This window comes from Tachysurus fulvidraco, chromosome 18, assembly GCF_022655615.1.
Source record: "Tachysurus fulvidraco isolate hzauxx_2018 chromosome 18, HZAU_PFXX_2.0, whole genome shotgun sequence".
NCBI classification, from domain to species: Eukaryota; Metazoa; Chordata; class Actinopteri; order Siluriformes; family Bagridae; genus Tachysurus; species Tachysurus fulvidraco.
The window spans coordinates 5,878,981-5,901,569 of NC_062535.1; the positions used below are offsets into that span (position 1 = coordinate 5,878,981).

The 22,589-nt window shown below is 36.2% G+C and overlaps 1 protein-coding gene across 4 annotated transcripts; it reads right to left on the minus strand.

Annotated features, from left to right (window-relative positions):
• Positions 1-317: 317 nt before the first annotated feature.
• Positions 318-22,589, minus strand: brat1 (BRCA1-associated ATM activator 1). Of its 4 annotated transcripts, none has more exons than XM_047803347.1 (14): positions 22,566-22,589; positions 19,078-19,223; positions 18,434-18,588; positions 17,839-17,986; positions 17,013-17,406; positions 16,584-16,703; positions 16,401-16,489; positions 15,844-15,953; positions 11,972-12,152; positions 6,831-6,922; positions 6,616-6,700; positions 4,601-4,699; positions 4,363-4,514; positions 318-1,648 (listed from the first exon to the last, which is right to left on the minus strand). In XM_047803347.1, exons 2-14 carry the CDS (start codon positions 19,202-19,204, stop codon positions 893-895), a joined length of 2,508 nt encoding a protein of 835 aa, XP_047659303.1. In that variant the 5' UTR covers positions 19,205-19,223; positions 22,566-22,589; the 3' UTR covers positions 318-892. The 4 variants fall into 4 exon arrangements, with proteins under 4 accessions (XP_047659303.1, XP_027012120.2, XP_027012118.2 ...); XM_027156319.2 differs by lacking the exon at positions 22,566-22,589 and adding an exon at positions 19,731-19,882 and having other exon boundaries at positions 4,363-4,445; XM_027156317.2 differs by lacking the exon at positions 22,566-22,589 and adding an exon at positions 19,731-19,882.

Below are 22,589 nucleotides of genomic sequence, written 5' to 3' on the forward strand. Positions count from 1 at the left end.
TAAAACAGTCTTTAGTAACCAAAAAGTCTAAGTGTGGAGATCACCCTGTGATGTGTCGACTTGGAGACCGTCTCTGAGTTACGACATTGTCTGTTTGCATAATAAAAGAAAAGAGAGGGAAATGTCCTTTTGGCTAATGTACAAGTTAGCATTTATCTTTACATGCATTCATCTCTTTTAGTCAGCTTGCTTTTAACATACTTAGTTTGGGTTTAAAGATTAATTATTTTTTAATCCAATTTTAGCAAGATCACAGAATTTCCCTAAAGCAGAAAATACACAATGAATTTCATGTACTTACCACAGACACCACCACACTCTGGAAAATCATGTTTATTGATAAACTGTGTAACACGAACATGTAAATAAAAAAGAAACAAGAACAGCAAAAATATTGGTTTACTTTGCAATCCCAGTACCATCAATTTACTTTTCCATTTAAGAATAATGTTTCTTACCCACTTTCAATCGTTTTCAATACTCCTATTTAATCAGAAATCTGTCAATCCACAGTACATTCAAGAGATTAGACATGATATAATCTAAGATACTAGTCTGACATACTCAAAGGCCTTCCACTACCAGGTGTTTGATATATTTATTTTTATTAGGTTCAGTTATGTCTAAATATAACAGATTGCTGTTACAGTTTATTGATAAACTATATAACACTAACATGTAAATAAAAGGTTCAGTTATGTCTAAATATAACATTTTAAGTACAGACCTATATTACATGTTGTAAATGGCAATTAAACATTTAAAATTTGTGCATTGAAACAAATGCTTCTCTGCTCAACATAAGGCTCTTGACTTTTACTGCCTATGGCTTTATTATATAACATACATAACAGCCAGTTCATGACATGTTAGCACTTTTGGGCATTTATTTTCAATAGCAATCTGCGACATTGTCTTCACTCTCTCTGGTCATAAACAAAATGTCTTCCATTAGAGACTGGGGTGAATTTATTACATGATCACTACTAAGTGATAAAGTATGTTGCATGATCTCAAGGTCTAATAATTCTAATATCTGACACAGATCCAGGTCTGCTGAAGCTTGATCAAGAGATTCTGCATTGTCTATTTTCCTACATGATGATTTGGCTCCATTTCTCACACAATGAAGCTCAATTACTTCTTGGTTTTTCTGGTATTTCTTAAGCATTTCCTCATTCCAACTGTACTTACATATGTCAAGAGTAAGAACTTTGTGGTCAGCAGTAGTAATCTCTCTCAAAAATGTTCTTAACTTAAGCAGGAGTGAACAAGCTTTCTGAGAAACAGGTCTGTCACAGTCAAATATGCACTTAAAGAGAAAGTCAAATAGCCCTAAATCCTTCAGTTTAGACAATGCGTGCATTATGCATGTATTTTCAGAGCTTTTACAAATCTTCTGAAAGTGACAGGGACAATGATTTAGCGATTTGTCCATCAATGAATCTGCTAACTCCACAGTGAGAACTTTAACCTCCCAGTCAATGTCATTTCCAGCAATTAACAACACTGTGCTAATCGACTGCTCCAAGGCAGTACAGCAATATGGGCTTTTTAGCCAGGCAATGAATACCTTCACTGCAGCACGATGTGGGAAGCTCTGTGTATCTTGAGAAAGAATTCTCAATAGATGTGTCACAGCTTTTTCCTTTATTTAAAAACACAACAACAAAAAAACTGTGAAAAGTTGACAATGATGAATAAATATCTATAAAATATATACTGTATTTTCATTGTTTAGAAATTTTACAAAATGCAAAGTGAGTGAACACGAGAAAATCTGAATCAAACCATTAATTGGCGTGACTACCCTTTGGTTCAAACCACCACCACATGCATACTTTGTACGCTTGCACAAAGTCAGGGATGTTATAGGAGTCAGGTGTATGACTTACCAGTTATACACACGTGGACAAAATCGTTTGTACATTAAAAAGGTAGAAAAAAAACCCAATGGTGACAAAACTAGCAACTTACAAAGTAATAATAAATAAAAATATACTAAAAATAGAGTAATACAAATTAGAAATTGCTTTTGAATTGTGGTTCAATAATGAAAAAAATAAAACAAGATTTATAAAAACAAGCTAAAGAAACTGACCTGGACAAAAATGAAGGTACCCTTAACTTGTTGCACAACTTTTTGAGGTAATCACTGCGAGCATTTCTGTAACTCTCAAAGAGACTCTGCACCTGTCCACATGTATTTTTGCCCACTCCTCATGAGCAAACTCCTCTAGCTGTCTCAGGTTTGAAGGGTGCATTGACTAGACAGCATGTTTCTGAAATTTCCACAAATGTTCAATAGGATTTAGATCAAGGCGCATAGAAGGCCAGTTCAGAATAGTCCAATGATTTGTTCTTAGCCATTCTTGGGTGTTTTGGGTAATTTTCCTGTTGGAGGACCCATGACCTGCAACATAGACCAAGCTTTCTGACACTGGACAGCACATTTCACTCCAGAATGCCTTGATAGTCTTGAGATTTCATTGTACCCTGTATAGATTCAAGACTCCCTGTGCTTCATTTTTGTGTTTGTGAACATAGAGCAGATGTGACCTGCCATAAAGCTCCAGTTTTGTTTCATCTGCCCAAAGGACATTCTCCCAGAAACTTTGTGATCTGTCAGTATGCATTTTGGCAAATTCTAGGTTTTTTTTTTAAAATTTGCTTTCACTACTGGAGTCCTCCTCAGTCATCTTTCATTAAGTCCACTTTGGCTCAAACAGTGATGGATGGTGTGATCTCACACTGATGTTCCTTGACTTTGCAGTTCATCTCTAATCTCTTTGGAAGTTTTGGGCTTTTTGGTTACCATGCGTATTATCTGTTTCATTCTAATTCTTCAATTTTCCTCTCGCAGCCACACCCAGAGAGTTTCGCTACAGTCCTGTGAACCTTAAACTTCTGAATAATGTGTGCAACTGTAGTCACTGTAGTTTTTTTTTATGTAGGAACATAAAAGCTACTTGGAGATGCTCTTATAGCCTTTACCTTTAACATGCTTGTCTATTTTCCTTCTAATCTCCTGACAACATTCTCCTTAGCTTTCTGTGGCCCAGTGTGGTGCACACCATGATACCAAACAGCACAGTCACTACTTTTCACCCTTTAATTAGGCAGACTGACGGATTACAAGTTTGAAGTCACCTGTGATTCTAATTACAGGACACCCTTTAATTTTGTTAAACAAACTAATGACCTGGACAAAAATTACGGTACTTTTAAAAGATGTTATTTAACTCATTCTGTTGAACCACAATTTCTGATTTTCATTAGTCAATTATCACTAAATTTTCAAGTTATTTCAGTGACCATTATAATTATTTCTTTATTTAATGTACCAACAATTTTGTCCATGAGTGCTAATGATCATCAATTTCATATGTAGGTTGAAACAACTGAAACAGCTGTGCAGGATGCTTAAAACTGAGGAACAGCCAAAACTATGCGCATGGAACAGCCAACTGAGGTTGTGGAAGAGTGTTTCATGTCACAGGTCATAAAGCAGAGCAAGACTGCGATGATGAAGTATGACTCAACTACCTTGAGTCATGTTTCAGTGCTGTCTCTCACAGGCAAATATTTCAAAGCAGACTGGAGTTTCCAGATTTGTCTCTTTTTTATTGAAGAGAAAGAAACAGGCAATGATGAGGACTGCAGACGTAAGTGATTGGAAAAGAAACTTATTGCAGAAAATAAAAGACATCATGCTTAATTAACTTTGACATCAGTAGGTTTCCAGCAGTGCCATCAGAAACCATTGGGACCCAGGTACACCCATCTACTGTCCAGAGAATTCTGGCCAAATAGTAATATTTCTGTAAGAAATCTGAAAAATGAAATATTTGCCTGTAGGAGGAGGCAGGTTTTTTGGCGAAGGGCTGAAGGAGCTGTATAATAATGAGTGTCTGCAGGCAACAATGAAGCATGTTGGAGTTTCCTTGCAAGTTCAGCGCTACGTTTCTGCAAAGATTCGAGATTTGGTCTGAATTAATGCTGAGAAATACAGGCAGATACTTATTAATCATGCAGTACCATCAGAAAGGCATTTGATTGGCCCCAAATTAACTCTGCTGCAGGACCATGACCCAAAACATACAGCCAATGTCATTAAGAATCTTCAGCATAGAGAACAGCGAGATGTGAGGGTTTGGCCACCACAGAGACCCCAAAGGGTGGTCAAAACAAATATCGATTTTATTTTGATTTCTTTTGTGTTCATTTACTTTCCATTTTTAAAATTGATAAAAATAATCTATTAACATTAGTATTTTTGAAAGCATTCTTACTTTACAGCATGTTTTTGCAACTATGTATGTATGTATGTATGTATGTATGTATGCATGTATAGTGTTTCACCTGCACATTGCTACAGACATCAGATGTTGTTACTGCCTCCCCAAGAGCTGCGACTGCACTTGCTTGGACATAGCCTTCTAAATCTGACAGTGAGGTGAAGAGTACTGAGATCATGTCACTACTATGAAGATTTTCAGTGTACTTCCTATTACCTGAACAAAACAAGAATAAATCATTCTTCCAAATATTGCAATGTTTCAATATTAAGATGGACAGGAAGTGGTTATCATTACTTTACCTTTGAGGTTGGCTGTAAGTTGTGTAATGAACTCAAGAGTTGAATCTCTCACTTCCCATCGTCTATCACATACATGTTTCTTTGTTAATTGAAAGAGCTCTGGGCACACACAAACAAAGCTCTGTATATTCAATCTTATCACAACACCAAATATATATATATATATATATATATATATTATATATATATATATATACACACACACACACACATATACATACACACACACACAAGTCACAAAAGGTATTGGTCTAAATTTTAGTATTGGTATTTCACAGGTAAATAAACCTCCCTTTTTAAAATTAAATCTGTGTCAGTCAATTGATTGCTGCTGTGTTTCACTTGACTTTTAAAGCTGCGGTGCAAAAGAAATGAGATCGTGTTATTTTCTGGCAGATATTACCAAGATTGCTTGCTTTATTGAAAAAAATCAAAGGGCATCTTAGATGAAACAGTCTATTTGGATTAGAGGAAAGTATTAGGTTTGGAGATGATTAGAGTGACAACATGATGCTGTATTTTAGCCTTATATTGTCTATTCTCTGGCTGGAAAAAAAATATGCAAAACGATTTGTACTAAAAGATTTGGTAGGATTTGTGATTTATAATTAGAAATGCTATTTGTTAGTTTGGATACAGTATTGAATAAAATCTTGGTATTGTTTTTATTGCTTTTAATTAACTATGATATATAATATGTTTTAGCTGGAAAGAAATGCTTGACAGTGAAGGGTTATTTCAGACCTATACAGTGTAGGGCAAAAGTTTACAAACACCTATGCTAAAGATAATCAAACTCAATTATATTTGTTACTATATATTTCCAATATTTAGTCAATTAGACTCATCTCCTTTACTTTTAAAAGAGTTCATTTCAAAAGAAAAGCTAAGGTATTAGCGTACAGCATACAGCATGTAACATACAGGCTGTCCTAAAGTCTCCCTATAGCAAAAATTATATACATTGTTGTATTTTATTTTCCTATACAGTTATAGAATATGGAGATGTGGGACACCCTATATTTTTATTTGCTATAGGTATTGATATTTACATTTACAATAATTAAATTGCTTTTAAATTGCTTGAACTTCAAATATATGACTTCCTCATGATTCTATCTATTCTCTGAAGTCCAGGGCTGGTGTGGTTACACATGGTCTGTGGTTGTGAAGCCAGTTGAATGTACTGCCAAATACTCTGAAAATTCAATACACGGGCAACAGCTCTGGTGGACATCTCTGCAGTCAGCAATTGCAACATCTGTGGCATTGTGCTGTGTGATAAACTGCACATTTTAGAGTGGCCAGCCTAAGCCGAATCACACTGTCTAATCAGCATCTTGATGTGCTACACCTGTGAGGTGGATGGATTATCTCTACCAAGGAGAAGTGCTCACTAACACAGATTTAGACAGATTTGTGAACAATATTTAAGAGAAATAGGCTTTTCGTGAGTTCAGCTCATTAAAAATTGGGCAAAAACAAAAGTGTTGCCAATTTGTTGAAGCCCTGTATTTCCAGTTTTTTGCCTCTACTGTAGTGGTAGTCATTTTAGCGGTGTCCAGCTTGTGATGGACTTTTGATTACTGACTCTTCAGGTCTTGTCTGCTTATCCGTTTTCATACATACATATACATATACATATATATATATATACACACACACACACACACACACACACACACACACACACACAAACACATATATACATATACATATATACACACACATATACATATATATATATATATATATATATATATACACACACATACACATACATATACACACACACACAAACAAACCAAAACCTTCACATATTTTTGCAAGTCACAGATATGTAACAAAGGATAATTTTTCTCAATATTTAAATGAACTATAATATGTTTGGCCCATTTGTTTGATTGGGTTCACAAGTGTGAAATCTTTCGTAACTGCATGTAAAATAATTACTACGATTTCTGAACAACCAACATTTTCACAAGCGTTGCATAACGAAGCCCTGGGGTACTCACCATTTATAACCATCTTCCATAAATCTGATGATGGTGAACAGAGATTGAGCCATTTAAGGGTTGCCTGATAAGTTTTCTTCAAAACCTAGAATGTTCTCTCATATTAAGTTTGAAGAATCCAAGTGCAAGTCAAAGAAGCAGAAGAAATAAAATAGATACTGAACGCATAAAAAAAATAGAAAAAAATTACTCAATTTGATTGATTGTATACTTACTGTGGCATGCAAGTCAGGAGACTGCAGATACTGCAGAAGAATCATAAGAGCATCCTCAATTGGGTCTTTACATTCTGTACCTTCCAAAGCATCTGCAATACATTAATTTAGAGTCTCTGGTTCAATGTGTCTTAAGAATCAGAATTCAAAAGAAAAGACACTTCCCTGCAACATTCAAAAAAATCCATAGCATTTATAGTCAAAGTGCCAAAAGTCTACTTGAAAAACTGAAGAAATTACCTATGCATTAACTTTAAAGATGAAATGATGGTTTGTTTGTTGTGAAAGGCCTAATTTATTCCTTTATCTATCAGAAAAATCATGCATTCAATACTGATTAATGTGTATGGAAAATAGCTTACTGTAATATGAGATTTTTGGCCATATTGCTTAGAACTACTTAATGGAACTTTGTTCTGTATTATATGCATGATGCTTTTTAGCACTCCATATATGATGCCTTTGGTGAAAAAACATTTAAAAAAAAAAAAAAAAAATCAACATAGACATGACCTTTAGGATGTCTCCTAAATAATATGTAGTAATTTCCCATGCATTAAACAATATGATTATACAAATAGACTTCACAACATGATGGGCCAAGCCCAATATGGGACATACAATAGAGTATGCTTTGCAAAACAATTAAACATATTACTAGCATAGTGTAGGATGACAAAATGTGTTTGCTAACTCTGTCAAACATTACTGTTCCTAGTAAGTTTTAAAAAAAGACAATCTTCAGCATGACATTTGAATCTCCACAGCTGACTGATGTAAAAAAGATGATCCTTGCTCCTGGAGGGTTTCAAAATCTGTTCCCTATCACAGAAATAGTGAAAACGAGCTACGTGTGTGCTTTATGCAGTGTGGCAAAGTCCGCAGTTATTTTCTCTTGAAGTGTTCAAATATCTGCTTTGGCCTCTTGCCAAAGATACAAAATATCTCTCTTCATCTCTCGTCAAGTTCTCAATTTGTAACTTTATTGGAATGGCTTTGCTATGTACCCAAAGCTCAACCCTGAGTAATTTTAGGCCTCAGGTGCTCACTCCGCAATTTTCCCCTGAAGTATATCACAAAATTCTCTGCGTAGGTTTTTCAGGCTGGCTTTGTTCCATCTCCATGTGCACTTTTTTGTGATAGGTTGGCTAATAGCAGAGCTCCCTCTATGCTACTTACTCCATTAGGGTGGAGGCAGATGTCACCAAAAACTTAAATTTCATTTGAATGGCTTTCTAGCATCTTAACCACTGAGGAAAAGTGTTGCAATCTTTTGTATTTAAGTTGATGAAGGTAAAATAACTAAGGGTTTTCTTTAAATGTCTGTGGAGTACCTTAGCCCATCATTAACTCAACCATTTGACTTCTGCCAGAAGAAACATTGGTGTTGTCTGGAGTTTGCATGAATTAAGTTGATAATCTGAACAACTAGTATCATGACATGATGTCCATAACCTTTGTGCTGATCACCTGTGTTGATGGTATAGAAATATAGGAAAGTCTAGGTCAGCATGTAATTTGCAATAAATCCCGATTGGCTCCCTATTACTGGAAGTCATGGCCTAACGGTTAGAGAGTTCAACTGTCCCAAACATCTGCTGCCTTTTTTCAGCACCCCGGATCCTATGTTTTTGTGCATAGTTGAGACTCTTATTTCCATGTCGGATATATGGCTTTTTGGCCACACTTCTCTTGATAGTAGCCTGGGTCCCTCTGGTTTCCACCAGTTCTTTATTGACAGCACTGCTGGACATCTTCAGATGTCGAAGTGAAGAAAGCATGATGTGCCTTTTATCTGCTGAAGTAAGCTTCTTTGGCCAACCTCACTTTGTATTTAAAACTGGGAAAGGAACAACCAAACCTCTGCTGCAAAGTGTGCAAGATGCTGGCTTGAAGCCAAAAGAGTTGTCACAGCAAATATTGATTTGATTTAGATTTTTCTTCTGTTCACTCACTTTCCATTTTGTAGAAAATAATAAACAACTAAAATATACAGTTGTGCTCAAATGTTTTCATACCCTGAAAGGAATTGTTAATCATTGCCTTTTATTTAGGAAATATGACTGATAATGCAAAATATGTTTCTTATTTAATTAGGGCTGGGCGATAAATCAATTTTATCGATTAACTCGAATGTGTAGTTCACATCGATATTTGTTTGAATAAAAATCTTTTTTTTCTTTAACATCCGCTGACGTTCCCCTCTGGGCTCCCGTAGTTTCGAATGGGCTCAGCCCTCCCCCCGCACATTTGCCATAGAGATACACAAACAACATGGCAGCAAGCAGGGAAGACCTCATTCCCAAGAAAGGCACAGTGTCATCTGTCATAGGGAATCGGTTCGGTTTTGCGGCGTCAGACACAGAACACACAACACACCGCTGAAAAGTGTGTTTAAAGTCTGTTGCTAGCAAAGGTAGCAGTACGACTAATTTACTGCAGCACCTTAAACAGAGGCATGCTGTCGAGTGGGAGAGATGTTGCGCCCTGCGAAATGAAAAAGACTAAAAAAAAATTAAAAAAAAGAAAAAGATAGTGGTCACGTATAGCCATGGGCGTAAATTTCATTTAACAGTAATGGGGGGACAATAAATATAAAATTTCTCAAGCAATTTTTGAAGGGGGACACAAATAATACAGTCTAATTGTACTTATAAAGATGTGTCCTCACAATCAAAAACTTTGCTTTTATCATTATTATTGTAACATGGAGACATTATGCGCCATTATGGTTATTTTCAAAGTTTTTCTCAGGTTCAAATTTACCTTTTCTCCGTCATTGTATCTAGTCCATGACACTGCAAGGCAAGTTTATTTATACTGTAGCACATTTCCTACAAAATGGTAATTCAAAGTGCTTTACATAAAGAAAGTAAAACTATCATAAACAATCACAACAATAAAAAGGAATTAAAAAAAGGTTTAAAACTTTATTTTAAATTAATTAAGACACTTAAGAACCGAATAGAAATTATACAAAAAAAACAACAATATGCTAATTGTGGCCGTAAATGTTAATTTAACGTTATGCCAAGTCGTCCCAAATAAAACAATGCATGGGAAACGGCTTTGGCGTGTTAGTAACAGTGCACTATGGAACAAGCTATTGTAAACAAGCTAATGTTAACTAGATAAGTAATATTTTAATCGCTAATATAGCAGATTCATGGAAAATTACATCGGTAATCAGCATTTTTGCCACAACTAATTTATGAACGAGTCTGCATTAACTACATTAAAGAGAATCGCTTTAGTTAAAGTGAATAAAATCCCCTACTTAATGGAGTTTAACATTAATTAAACCGCAGCCACACACCTGACTCGTGTGTGCAGAGTAGGTGAGATGAACTGGGAAAGCAGGCAGTGGGTCAAACCACTGTGAGGAAGGGGAGGGGGGACTCAACTGTTTCTAAATGCTTTTTTTTCTTTTTCTACTTACACAATTATTTAGGTATACATACATATATTTTTCACAGTAGAGAGTGTGATATTTTTTAAATAATTGGCCCGTCAATGCGTGTAATATCCAAAATAATTTACGTCAATGCGTGTAGCCATTAATTATAACATAGGTTTGACTCCTTTTTAAAACCTAATGATAACCGAAAACACCTAAAGAACCCCAAATAAAAGTTTACATATTCTTGAATGTTTGGCCACATTATAAACAAACAGGTTGACACACAGGATTAAATGGCTATTAAAGGGAAGTTTCCACACTTGTTACCCATTGTAATTGTGATGCAGTCTGTGCATAAATGAGTTTCTCAGCTCATGAGGTGATGCACTGACTTTGCTGGATAGTGCACAAGGGAGAAGACAAAATAACTGCCAATGGACCTGCGTAATAAAGTAGTTGAACTTTATAAATCAGGAAAAGGTTAAAAAAAGATCTCACAACACTTGAAAATGCCAGTCAGTACACTCAGTTAATACTAAGCAACAGTCAGTAGACCAAGAAAGATTTCACCCACTACTGCCAAAAGAATTACAGGCTGCTCTGGAAAAAAGTGTTGTTGGTGTTCCAATTAGTGCAATAAGGAGGCACTTGAACACAAAACCTGCATGGTCGAGTTGCCAGGAGAAAGCTGTTACTGCTCCCATGCCACAAAAAGGCCCACCTTCAGTACACCAGACATTACCTTGACAAGCCTCACAGCTTCTGGAGATTTTGGAGTGATGAGACCAAAACTGATCTTTAGTCACAACCATAAACGCTATGTTTGGAGAGGAGTCGATGAGGCCTGTGATGAAAAGTACACCATCCACACTCTAAAGCATGGTGGTGGATCTCTGATGTTTTTGAGCTGTATGAGCTCCAGTGGCACAGAGAAGTTAGTATAAATTGATGCCAAGAAGAATGCAGTATGTTATCAGAAAATACTGGCAGACAATTTGGATTCAACAGTACGAAAGCTGCACATGGGATGCTCTCGGATGTTCCAACATGACAGTGATCTAAAGCACAAAGCAAGGTTGACCCTCCAATGGCTGCAGCAAAAAAAGATGAAGGTTCTGGGGGCCATCACCGTCTCCTGACCAATATCCTTGAGACACTTTGAGGAGATCTCAGACGCTCAGTTTGAGCAAGAAAACCAAAAGAATTACAGGAACTGGAGGCATTTTGTCAAGGACCTCATGAACAATTATTACAAAAAAAGGCTGCATGCCATCATTGATGCTGAAGGGGGCAATACATGATATAAAGAAATAAATGTATGCAAACATCTGAACAGAAATTTCATTTTCTTTTTTGTTTGATGATTGTGCCATCCTGTTACATATTAACTTTAGTCCTATAAGAAATAAAAAAAATTGGTTTTGCCTTCTCACTCATGTGTTCTTTAAAACAAAATGGTACACAACTTGCAAATGTTCCCAAGTTATGCAAACTTGTGAGCACAACTGTATATTTTTGAAAGCATTCTTACTTTACAGCATTTGCACAGGACTGTACATTTCATTTTCTATGCCAGATGACATCGGTGCCAACACAAAACTAAACTATTTTAGGATTCCTTTCCTTTAGCTATTTAAGCTGATACATTCTACACTATTGCATGTTGATCATGAAAAACAGTGTCTACATAACCTGGAAGAATCATCTGACTTCATTAACAAAATAATTAAAATCTTCTTACCTGCAAAAATAGTAAGACCACCTAGTAGGTCAATACTGCACTGCTGAACCTTATTACAGCCAATAAGATGAGGAAATGCACCAGCTTCTATGAGAGTGAAGGGGCAATGGCCAATGCACATTTCCAGAAGTTTTATCACAGAAGAGGCAATCAGTTGAACAGGAATATCAGCCAAAGATTCCTTTTCAGGGAAAACAAAGATATCAGAGATGATACAATTATTTAGTCACTTTTCAGCATTTGTTGCCCAATTTAGACAGAGTAAAAGACTATTTAGTACTAATTATAAGTCTAATAATTCTAAATTATTAATCATGTTAAAATTAGTATAATTATAAGTCTATATACATTTTATGTTCGTGGTATACACATACATGAAAATGAGGAAATGCCTGCATAAAAATACTGAAAAATTATAAAGAAAGCAAGTAAGTAAATATATAAATATTATTTTTCCCCAGAAATAATGCAACTAAAAAATAGCAGGAAGAATCATTACCCCATGATAAGAGACAAAAACAAATCAAACCAAAAGATTTTAATTAATTTATGGGTCTACAACTATTTACAAAAATCAACTATTATTGAACATATTAACAAGCTGAAAGACTTAACCCATAAAAAACAGAGCCTGAGCCTATAGGAAATTTGCATAGGCGAAATGCATAAAGAAGGCACAAGATCAAGGGAGAGGGCTGCAGTCATAGGTAAAATCTAAAATTTGTAGGTGTTAGAAAAGTGGTAGAGATTGGCACAAAACAAATGACAATGTAATACCCTGCTGTTATGAACATGTTAGCACATTTAGGCAATGACTTAAAATGTATATACTTTTAATGAACACTATATAAGAATCACTATACTAATACTGGGTAGGACCTCACATGGCTCTCAATTTTTTGTGGCATCGATTTTACAAGATACTGAAAACATTCCTTAGAGATTTGGGTCTCTACTCTCATGCATTCACTCATTTGTTGAGGGTGTGGTGGCTGGCTGCTTTATTTCCCCGGACACCCACGTTACCTTCTGACTTTCCTTTCATTTATGCTGTGGCTAGATTTGTAGAAGTCCCTGATTGCTCTTGATGCCCTAATTCTGTTTAGACTTCTTATTACTTGGAGACACAATCACTACTGCTGAGGATAACCTCACATAGACAGCTTAGACGTGACTTGGGACTGTGGATAGTACTACTCAGAAGCCTTGGAGATGACTTTTGACTGCAATTGCCATAAACAGTTAAATGATTTTAGCACTCATTTTCAGTTCCTAAAACTTTTGGTTGTTTTGTACATGATGGCAAGTATACAATGATGACAAGTACACAAATACTAGACTAGACACCGGCCATCACAACTGAACTTCTAGTTAAAGACAATCAGTACTGTATAAGTATATCAACACCTGATCACCATAGCAACAAGATGCTTTTATTAAACTGTAGCTAATTGACAGAGAAAGGTTTCTTGCTTGGCAATTTATTTACTGACAAAAGTCAGTAGACACAAAACTTGGTGAATTGCTTATTTTTGCTGGCACAGCATCCTCACCTATAATACAACTTGATTAATGTGATGTCCACTAATGAATGGGAGTCGACCAAAACCAAGAAACTTCTTGGCAATACTGGAATGCTATTAATTTATATATTGAACTTTCCCACCCACTCTTGTGGTCACATACTCGACCTGATCTTTTCAACTATCCAACAGAATGTCCTACTCACTGTCTCACAACCTGGTATTTCTGAATAAATTCATTGATTTGAGTTTTACTATTCTGCAAAAAAAAAAAGACATACACAATATAGCTTACTCTTAGCACTTGCTTTAGGCTACTTGCTACAGGACTGCTTTAAACAGTGCCTGGTAGTGGTGCTCTGTGGCATGGTTTCATTCACTTTTCAGGTTTCATTCAAACTTGCACATCCATTGTTGCTGAACTCATCCTGAAGTCAAATTTGTCATCCTGTCAGCTTGACCCATCTCCTACCTCTCTCCGGAGAACATATGTTATCCCTATTCCCATTTCCCACTAGATTAAATTGGCCACTTTCTTCTGCCTTGTTCCACCAAAATTAAAAACTGCAGCTGTCACACACTAACTACAGGCCAATCCAATGTTCTTTTCCTAGTGAAACTATAAGAAAGCATTGTTGCCAGTCACAATCACACCTGTATTTAAATAATCTCTATGACCCCCTTCAATCAGTTTTCCTTCCTTTCAATAACACTGAAACTGTTTATCAAAGTTGTAAATGATCATCTCGCTGCTGTCTCGGCTGCCCATACTATTCTCGTTATTTTTTGGATCCCTTTTCTGCCTCAGACACCATTTCCCAGTCTATATTCCTATATTGAATCTCAGACATTGGTATCTTTGGCATGGCTCTATCATGGGTTTAATCGTACCCAGCTCACTGACAGATATGTACACAAACACTAATCCCCTATGAACCCTCTTATGCAAGATGTTACTCAGGGCTCCATTATTGACACCCTCTCTTATCTACATTGCTGCTCCTTTGTCACATTACCTGGCATCATGATCTATGCTGTCATTGCCATGATGATGACCTGCAGATCTACCTTACCACTAGCTCTACCTACCCTAGCACACATCTCCTCCAGCCACGTCACTGATATTAAACAATCAAAGGACTGAAATTTTCTAAAAATAAGCTCAACAAACATTTAAAAAAAAGGATACTCATACCTTCTCAAACTGTTATGAAACATAGATCAATTTTGATCCCTCCCTCACAATTTTGAACCACACACCAGCTCTTTTGTTAAAACTGCCTTTTATCACCACCACAATATAGTTTGCCTCCCTCACATTGTTAGTTTTAAAGACTAACAGAAACTCTTGCCCATGCATTTCTTATCCCATGATCTACGGCCCTAACCAAACTACAATACATTCAAATCTCAGTAGCTAGAGCCCTCACTGTCTACTGCAAGTCCCTGCACATTACACCTATCTTACACCCGTCATCTGCACTGCCTACCTGTAGCATCTAGGATTTAGTACAAAATCCTACTTCTGACCTATAAAGCCCTCTATAGCCCTGCTCCCCCTTATCTCTGAACTCGTCTATCCTTCCATCCCAACATAAACTAACTCTAATACTTTGCAATTCATGCCCACAGAACCTCTGAAATATTACCTCCATCTTGACCTTTAAATTCCAACTTAAAATGATTTAAGTCTTCTTCACTTTGGCTCTTCCCCCAACAGCTGAAGTTCATACATCATTCCTCTTTTGTTTGTCTTAGAGTCTATCTCTGACTTAATCTTTTATCTGCCTGTTCCTGTTTGCTACTTTGTTTATTGTATGTTACTTGTTTTTTGTTGTTTGTTAGTGTTTAACTCTGTGTCTGTTTGACTGATATGCAAAGTGGACTTTTTCCTTTAAATAAAATGCATTATTATTATTATTAGCAAATGGGGGACTAAATCTGGAATAATGGAAGTTCAAAAATCACATACAAGTGATATATAGACCATGTATAATTACTTAACCAGTGAAAGATGCAATATAGTAATGTATAGCACAGGAAGCTTAATAAATAAAACAATGAATGAATACAACCTTAATTTAGATCAACAAAATGTATTCATATGTGTCTTTGGAAAATAACTATATGCTCTCTATATCCTGTATATATTACATTCACATGTTGTCTACTACTGTTTCCGTTTCATATAAATACTGAAATATCTCCTGAAGAATAAAAATTTTATTTAAAAAATGTTTATTATTTATGATTACTGAAAATCTGTACAGAAGTGTGTTAATATTATTTAGTCTCCTTATATTTATAACTTTTGATAAATGAATTAGTAAGTGAATATTTTCACCCTACCTTATATACATGCTCTGCTAAGCTGGACAGGCTCTGAGTCAGCAAACACACACAGAAACCTTTCTGGGATAGCTGCTTCTCCAATTGTAATATATGGCCTTTGAGCTTATCTACATCAAAAAGAGAAGAAATATTGTATATAATAAGTATAATTACAAGTGGTGCTGAATGTAATTATACTTTTCACTTGAGAGATATTGGACAAACCCAGGGTCAGGATGACATCTAACTGACAGACCTCTAATTTAGGCAAACTCTGCCTAAATTTGTGCACAAGTTCTGAATAGCAGTCAAGTCTACAGTTTATATATATATATATAAAAATTCAGTAGTAAATCCTCAATAAGCTTGGGTAACAAACTCTAAGAAAAGTATAAGACCAAATCATCTTTAATCCATCTGTCTAAGCCCATGAGCAAAAATTTCTGCCTTATTTTTATTTATAAGGCCATAATTAATATCATATCATAATGAGACCATAATTAATATAACACTTAGCTCAGTTTCTACCATCCTTTACCAAAGGATTCAAACAAAATAAGTGGGACATTTTGTACCTGGTTCATGAAGCTGTAAAGGGGATGCAGTGACACACAAAAGAGGAAGGAGGACTACATCTGTGGCTTTCCATTTTAAAATGTCAGGGCTAAGGAAAAGGACACAAATTAAAAAAATTCTGATGCATTTAGAGATACTCAAGTGGTATTCAAAAGCAAAAAATGTATCTCTTCAATAGTCACCAGTTTTCCATTTGTAAAATAATTGCTGCACACTGCACAGATTCAGTTGCATTTCTTGAAAACAACATAATATCCATGAGTGTCTCCAATCTACAATCTGACTGGATCAAAACAGGACTCCTGTGATACAAACAAAAGTATTAAGATTTAACATTTTTTAATTAGCTTCTGCAAAATTTAATAACTGCTGTCTATTGTCAATACCAAATGTGCCATTATACATTTAATTTTTGCAGGAGCAACTTTAATACTGGGTCCATATTCGTGAAGTCTCAATTAAAAAATTCGGTCATTTGTGTCACTGTTTAAAAATTTTAATTTTGTTTCTCCTTCACTAATGTATGTAGAAGCAATATTCATTTAGATTCCTAATATAGAAAAGCACACCTAAACAATAGATGTGCCTCACAATATGAAATAAGAACTTACTGTGCAAAGGCTTGGAGCACTGCTATTATGGGCAGTGTAAAGGAGTCATTTTTTACATTTGCCAATACTTCAAGTGGTCCCACAACATGTTTCCAAAACATTTCCTTGAGTGGTTCTCTACACTGGGTGAGAATTGTGGCCAACAATCTTAAGGCTGGAATGATAACAGCCTGATCCTCAGAGGCTAATGAGGCAGCTACATGGTTCATCACTGCTTTTGTAATGGAAACAAACTCAGTATTGCCAGGACCGCAGTTTGGTGTCTCACTCTCAGTGTTGTTGCTTTGCACTACTGGCATGACAGTGTTTAAAATGTGTGCTAAAATCTGACTCGTCAAAGAGGTAATGAAAAAGCCTTTGTCATTTTGCAGATGGAGGACCAAATCAATAAATCCTGTGAAAGATGCAGACATACATAAAACAAAATTATTGCTTTTGTTTTAAAGACAATAATATGTTTTCTTTGTTAAATTAAGAACATATATGACAACATAAATTCTTAGTCTATAGGTGTGAAAATGGAGGTGTGGTGGAGCGCCTGAGTGCGTGTTAAAAAGCGATTTAATAAAGTTCTGCGGCCCTGCCTCCACTTTCATTTATCATCATCACTGATGTCAGTTTCAGTGTTTTGAATTTTTCTTAAACTACATATGCTAGTGTTTTATAATTTTACTGTAATTTACTTTTTAATTCTACTGTATACAAATATCTATAGACTAGTTATAGTGTCGTCTGCTAAGGAACCACTTTAAACAATTCATATAAGCTGTTTTCCTGCGAGAATAATAATAAAAAAAACAAGATCAAGCAAGTACTCAATATTTACCATTCTTGCAGAAAAAGTTAATGGATTGTGAATGTTGCAACATACTCCACAATCCGTGTAGCCACCCATAGCGAACTAAAGAATTTTTCCAGAGTTCCATCATATGCCAGCTAACTGGCTGAAACATATAGTCCAACACTCCTCTCTCCTGTTTTTCAAAAATCAAGAGCAGTTACAATCAGAATTCTTGAAGAACACATTCATATAGAACACATTGCATATAGTACTTCAAAGATTAGTACATGCCAAAGACATTGGACAAAGGTAATGATTTGCCATAAATAAGGACAGACATTAGCTGTAGCCAAGAACTCACACAGAGTAAAACAAGATCAAATATTATTAGCAATCAAAATATTTCCCCTGATTATTTCTGCTGGCTCATTTAAAGTTCAATAATTTGTAAAAATAAGAACACTATACTACAATACACTAAAAGTATCTGTGTCACTGAAACATAGAGGGGCAACAACTTGTAATAACACCCCAAGGAGCTGCTACCAGTCAAATCCTACCCTGATTGTGCAACACAGTGACTAAAAAAGTGAACATGTATGTAAAAATAACTATGTAGTGCAACTTTGAACATTCTTACCTTCAGCAAGATGAAATTGTGCTCTTTTCCTGCCAGCAGCCCAGCAAGTTTGAGTGAGAATGTAAAGACAGAGGGATCCACTGTTTGAGATTTTGATACATGCTCCAAGAACTGCAGAAGACATGGCAGATACTGCATAAAATACTGTTCGCCATCTGTGGGAGGAGTAAATATGCATTCAACGAAAATAATTAAAATGTATTCAATGAGAAAAATGACTGAATTTCTCTAAGGAAGGGTTCATTTAAAATAATGTAGCAATACACCTACAGGTATTGGACAAAATAATTTGAAAACCCATATTTATAGAAATTAATATTGTTTTTGTATGCTACTGTAAAAATTAAATGTTGTGATTATCATTCATTTATTTTTTGTTCCTATATTTTGTTTAGGATGCATGTCAGAATAAAACATGTTGTGCTATGCAGTAGTTAGTTTAAGACATTGTTGAAATATCCACATTAAAGACCCTGTTTTCACAAAAACAGTCCACAGAGAATTGTGAAATCCACGTCACAAAGCCAGCATCCATGGAAGAGTTGCATTGCTAAACCATTATTCACAGATACCAATCTAAAAATGTGAGTGTGTTCTCATGGTGTCACACTCATACATGTCCCAAACTCCCCTACTGTACTTACTCTGCATAATCAGCTCTTTAAAACAATCAAGAAGCTTCTCCAGACATGTGTCATCATGGAGCAAAAGTTTGGAATCTGCCAGAACTTCACAGACAGATGGCAGCAGGCTTAAGCAGTCACTGTCCATGACTTGGTGATGCAGTTCACTGAAATAAAATAACAAAACACAAATCATTCAAAAAACTACTTGTATATCATCTAACAAATTTGTAAATTCAATAGTTTTCCTCTGAACACGTTATTTACTTGTCAGAATCCCCGCAGATATTCTGCCCTATTGTCTCATATTTTGTAAACTCAAATCCAAATCTCGCAGCCTTACAATCAAACCTAGTGGTTTATGAGCAGCGCCATTATAATGTATACAAACAGCTGCTAATACTGCTAGCGTCCTACTGCTAATACTGCTAGCGTCCTACTGCTAATACTGCTAGCGTCCTACTGCTAATACTGCTAGCGTCCTACTGCTAATACTGCTAGCGTCCTACTGCTAATACTGCTAGCGTCCTACTGCTAATACTGCTAGCGTCCTACTGCTAATACTGCTAGCGTCCTACTGCTAATACTGCTAGCGTTCAGTGACGATAAAAGTGTGAGAACACTCATGGCACCCGGCATAATATAACTTTTCTATTAAATATTAGTGATCTTACCAGTGATACCGAAGCTCCGAGGCGTGTATCAAAAAATGAACCGATTTTCATTGAAGCTTTGTACCGAAGCTTGATTCGTTCTGGCAAAATCACGTGACCAAAGTCGTCCGTAGCTTCGTTTCACACACACCCACGTGACTGCTTCGGTATCTGATTCAATGTTTAAAATTGCGCGCAACACGCGGCGGCGCGCCCTCGTGTGTTGTATTTAAGTATTGCGTTACACGGAATCTAATACTGTATAGCGAGTTTAGGAGAGCTTAATGTTGCGAGTTGTCAATGGAGCCTGTTACAAAAAGATCGCGTTCTGAAATGTGGGAACACTTTCATTTGATTTCGCCCAGTAAGGTGGTTTTGTTGTGAAGCCTATATTTATAACTTAAATCTCACTCATCATTGGGCAATTATACAATTCAATGTAACATTTCATGTTGTATATTTTGTCATATATATTTATTGGATAGTAGTAATAAGTTCAAAAAATATAGAAATATTAGAAAAGCCTTTTCTGCACCGCTTAATACCATGATCTTTTTTTAAATGGTTCACACTTTATACTTTTGAGACAAGGTCTTTCCTTAATCTGTTTTTAGGTCCTGTGTTTGATTTGCTCCCAGCAGCTGGCCTATAATAATAATAATAATACATCATCCATGTCACTCATTCAAGAACACTTACAATTTCCATTTCACGAGTTCATACTTACAAATAAGACTGTGTGTCTATATAGTCATGCTGAACAGGTGGACACCTGATTGCTGTCTGCTGGTTGTTAATCAAACGTAATTAAGCACAAAGCATTCATCTGGCCTACAGTACAGTAGTCTGTAAGGCAGAATTATAATCGTGTAAAAGTGTGTCTGCACTTATGTACCTTCAACATTCAAAAACAGTCAAAATGTCCACATTCACCGTACAAAAAGTTATCTTTATTACATTTTTGTTTGGAGTTACCATGTGTATGCAATGGAACATGCTTTGGTCATGTATTTAATATATTGATTCATTTATTTATTAATCTATCCTTAATTTGTCAATCCATTCATTTTTGCTTCTAAAATTAATACGTTGTTTGCTTGTGGAACATTCTGTGATAGCGCTTTCACCAGCAGAGGTCCTCATCGAGCTCTGCTCTCAAATGCTTCGAGTAATGAACCTTTTTCCGATACAATTGGGTTGAAAGCTTCACTTCGCCATCACTAGTATTTAACCTGTTAACGAAAACCCGAAATTTTTATATACAAACAAAAAGTGATACAGCTCCCACATACGTTAACACACAGGGGTGAGCCTGGTCTCACTGGAAAGAAGAGATTCTCTAGTTTCAGATACAAGTGTTAACAGATTGATTCTAGGCCTTACTGGCACAAAGTTACAGAGGCTAGAATGGAAGGTTTTGATTTCCACCTGAGATTTTTTCTGATAAACTGATTAATCTTATTTCTCTGGAACATGTTAGGTAACATTTAACAACTGAAGGTCATAGCCACATGTCTTGGCTTTCACCAAAAAAAATCAAGTCAAAAGACCCAAATATGGCTTCAATAAAAATATTTTTCTACGGACATGTCCGTCCGGTCATGTGTTTCTTGTTTACTTGTTTACTGTATAACTTTGAATTAAAAGACTGCATGCTCAGTTTAAAAGGCCTAAAACACACAGAGCCTCTCTGTCTACAGGTCTGGTGTGAAAAAGGCCTGTAACCTGACACCCTGAGCTGTGAGAGCGTGAAAAGGTCGAGGATTGCGCAATAAACCCATTGCGCAAGTTTTTCGCGCTGAGTGAGGCTTAGGAGACGTGGCATGTTGCATACCGTTGAAATCGTCTCCTTATTGGCTAAAGAGCTCTAGAGGTCCCGGCCCATTTCATTGCTATTGGAAGGAGTAATTGTCAGTCAAGAGAGGGTTCCCAAAAATGATGTCATGACCTCATTGGGTTCTCAGCCGTCTATCTCTGCAATACAAGCACCGATTGGCTCAAGGGCTTGTTTGATTCGTTAGGCCCTGGGCTATAAATATGACGTAAATTTAGAATTTTTGAAACCCCCAATGAGAAGTTAGAGCCGAAACAAAGATGGTGGCGCACTGTTTCCAGTTTTTCGGAATATTTGCGAGGCGACCAAAGCGTTTTGGATTAAAAGGCAATGAAGTTGATGCAGCTTCAGCCCCTAGCGGTAGTGTTCCACATATGGAACGGTGTTCACTACTATAAATGTTATCAGGCCTCTCAATTTTGAAGACAGGCAATTGTGCCATCTCCCAAATTATATGTGCGTGTGTGTGTGAGAGAGAGAGAGAGAGAGAGAGAGAGACTGGTGTTGTTTATTGTGTTTGTTGCCTTTTTGGACTCCTTTATCATTTGTAATGTAGCTCCCATTTAAAACAGTTCGGCTCAAGCCCAGGGTCATGATTGAGGACATGAGGTCATGATCCCGAGACAAGCTGTTTCGTGTTAAGGTTTTGTTCAAACCGACCATCGAAAATACCCTCTCTAATAAATGTTATTTTTTCTTCATTGGTTGTTGCGTTATATCTTACCCAGATACTGCTATTTTCTGATTGGCTATTCTGTGGCCTCTTTTTTTAATTGGCTGATAAGTGTCATGCTCGACTAAGAACTGAGACGCGCTTGATTCCTGCCATAGAGACAGCGGTGCGGCTTATTAAATATATGATAAATAGTCAAAAAGTTTTTCTGCATGAGAAATACGATGTGTGGCTGGAGAGGGTGACAAAAGACCCAAATGTGTGACTGTCACTCTCAATGCGTGACACTTGACAGCCCTGGGTTATTATATCCAGTAAGTGAGTTATTGTTAAAACGCTGATCACTAACCAGCCTTCGCTTAGCTACTTCGGC

Excerpts from the sequence above, each read along its gene's own strand:
- brat1 (XM_047803347.1), bottom strand. The coding sequence starts at position 19,204 with ATGGACAGTGACTGCTTAAGCCTGCTGCCATCTGTCTGTGAAGTTCTG. Across the intron at positions 6,923-11,971 it reads TGGTCTTACTATTTTTGCAG|ATGCTTTGGAAGGTACAGAA; the intron begins GTAAGAAGATTT and ends AATGTATTGCAG. Across the intron at positions 1,649-4,362 it reads ATGTCTGTAGCAATGTGCAG|GAAAAAGCTGTGACACATCT; the intron begins GTGAAACACTAT and ends TTTTAAATAAAG.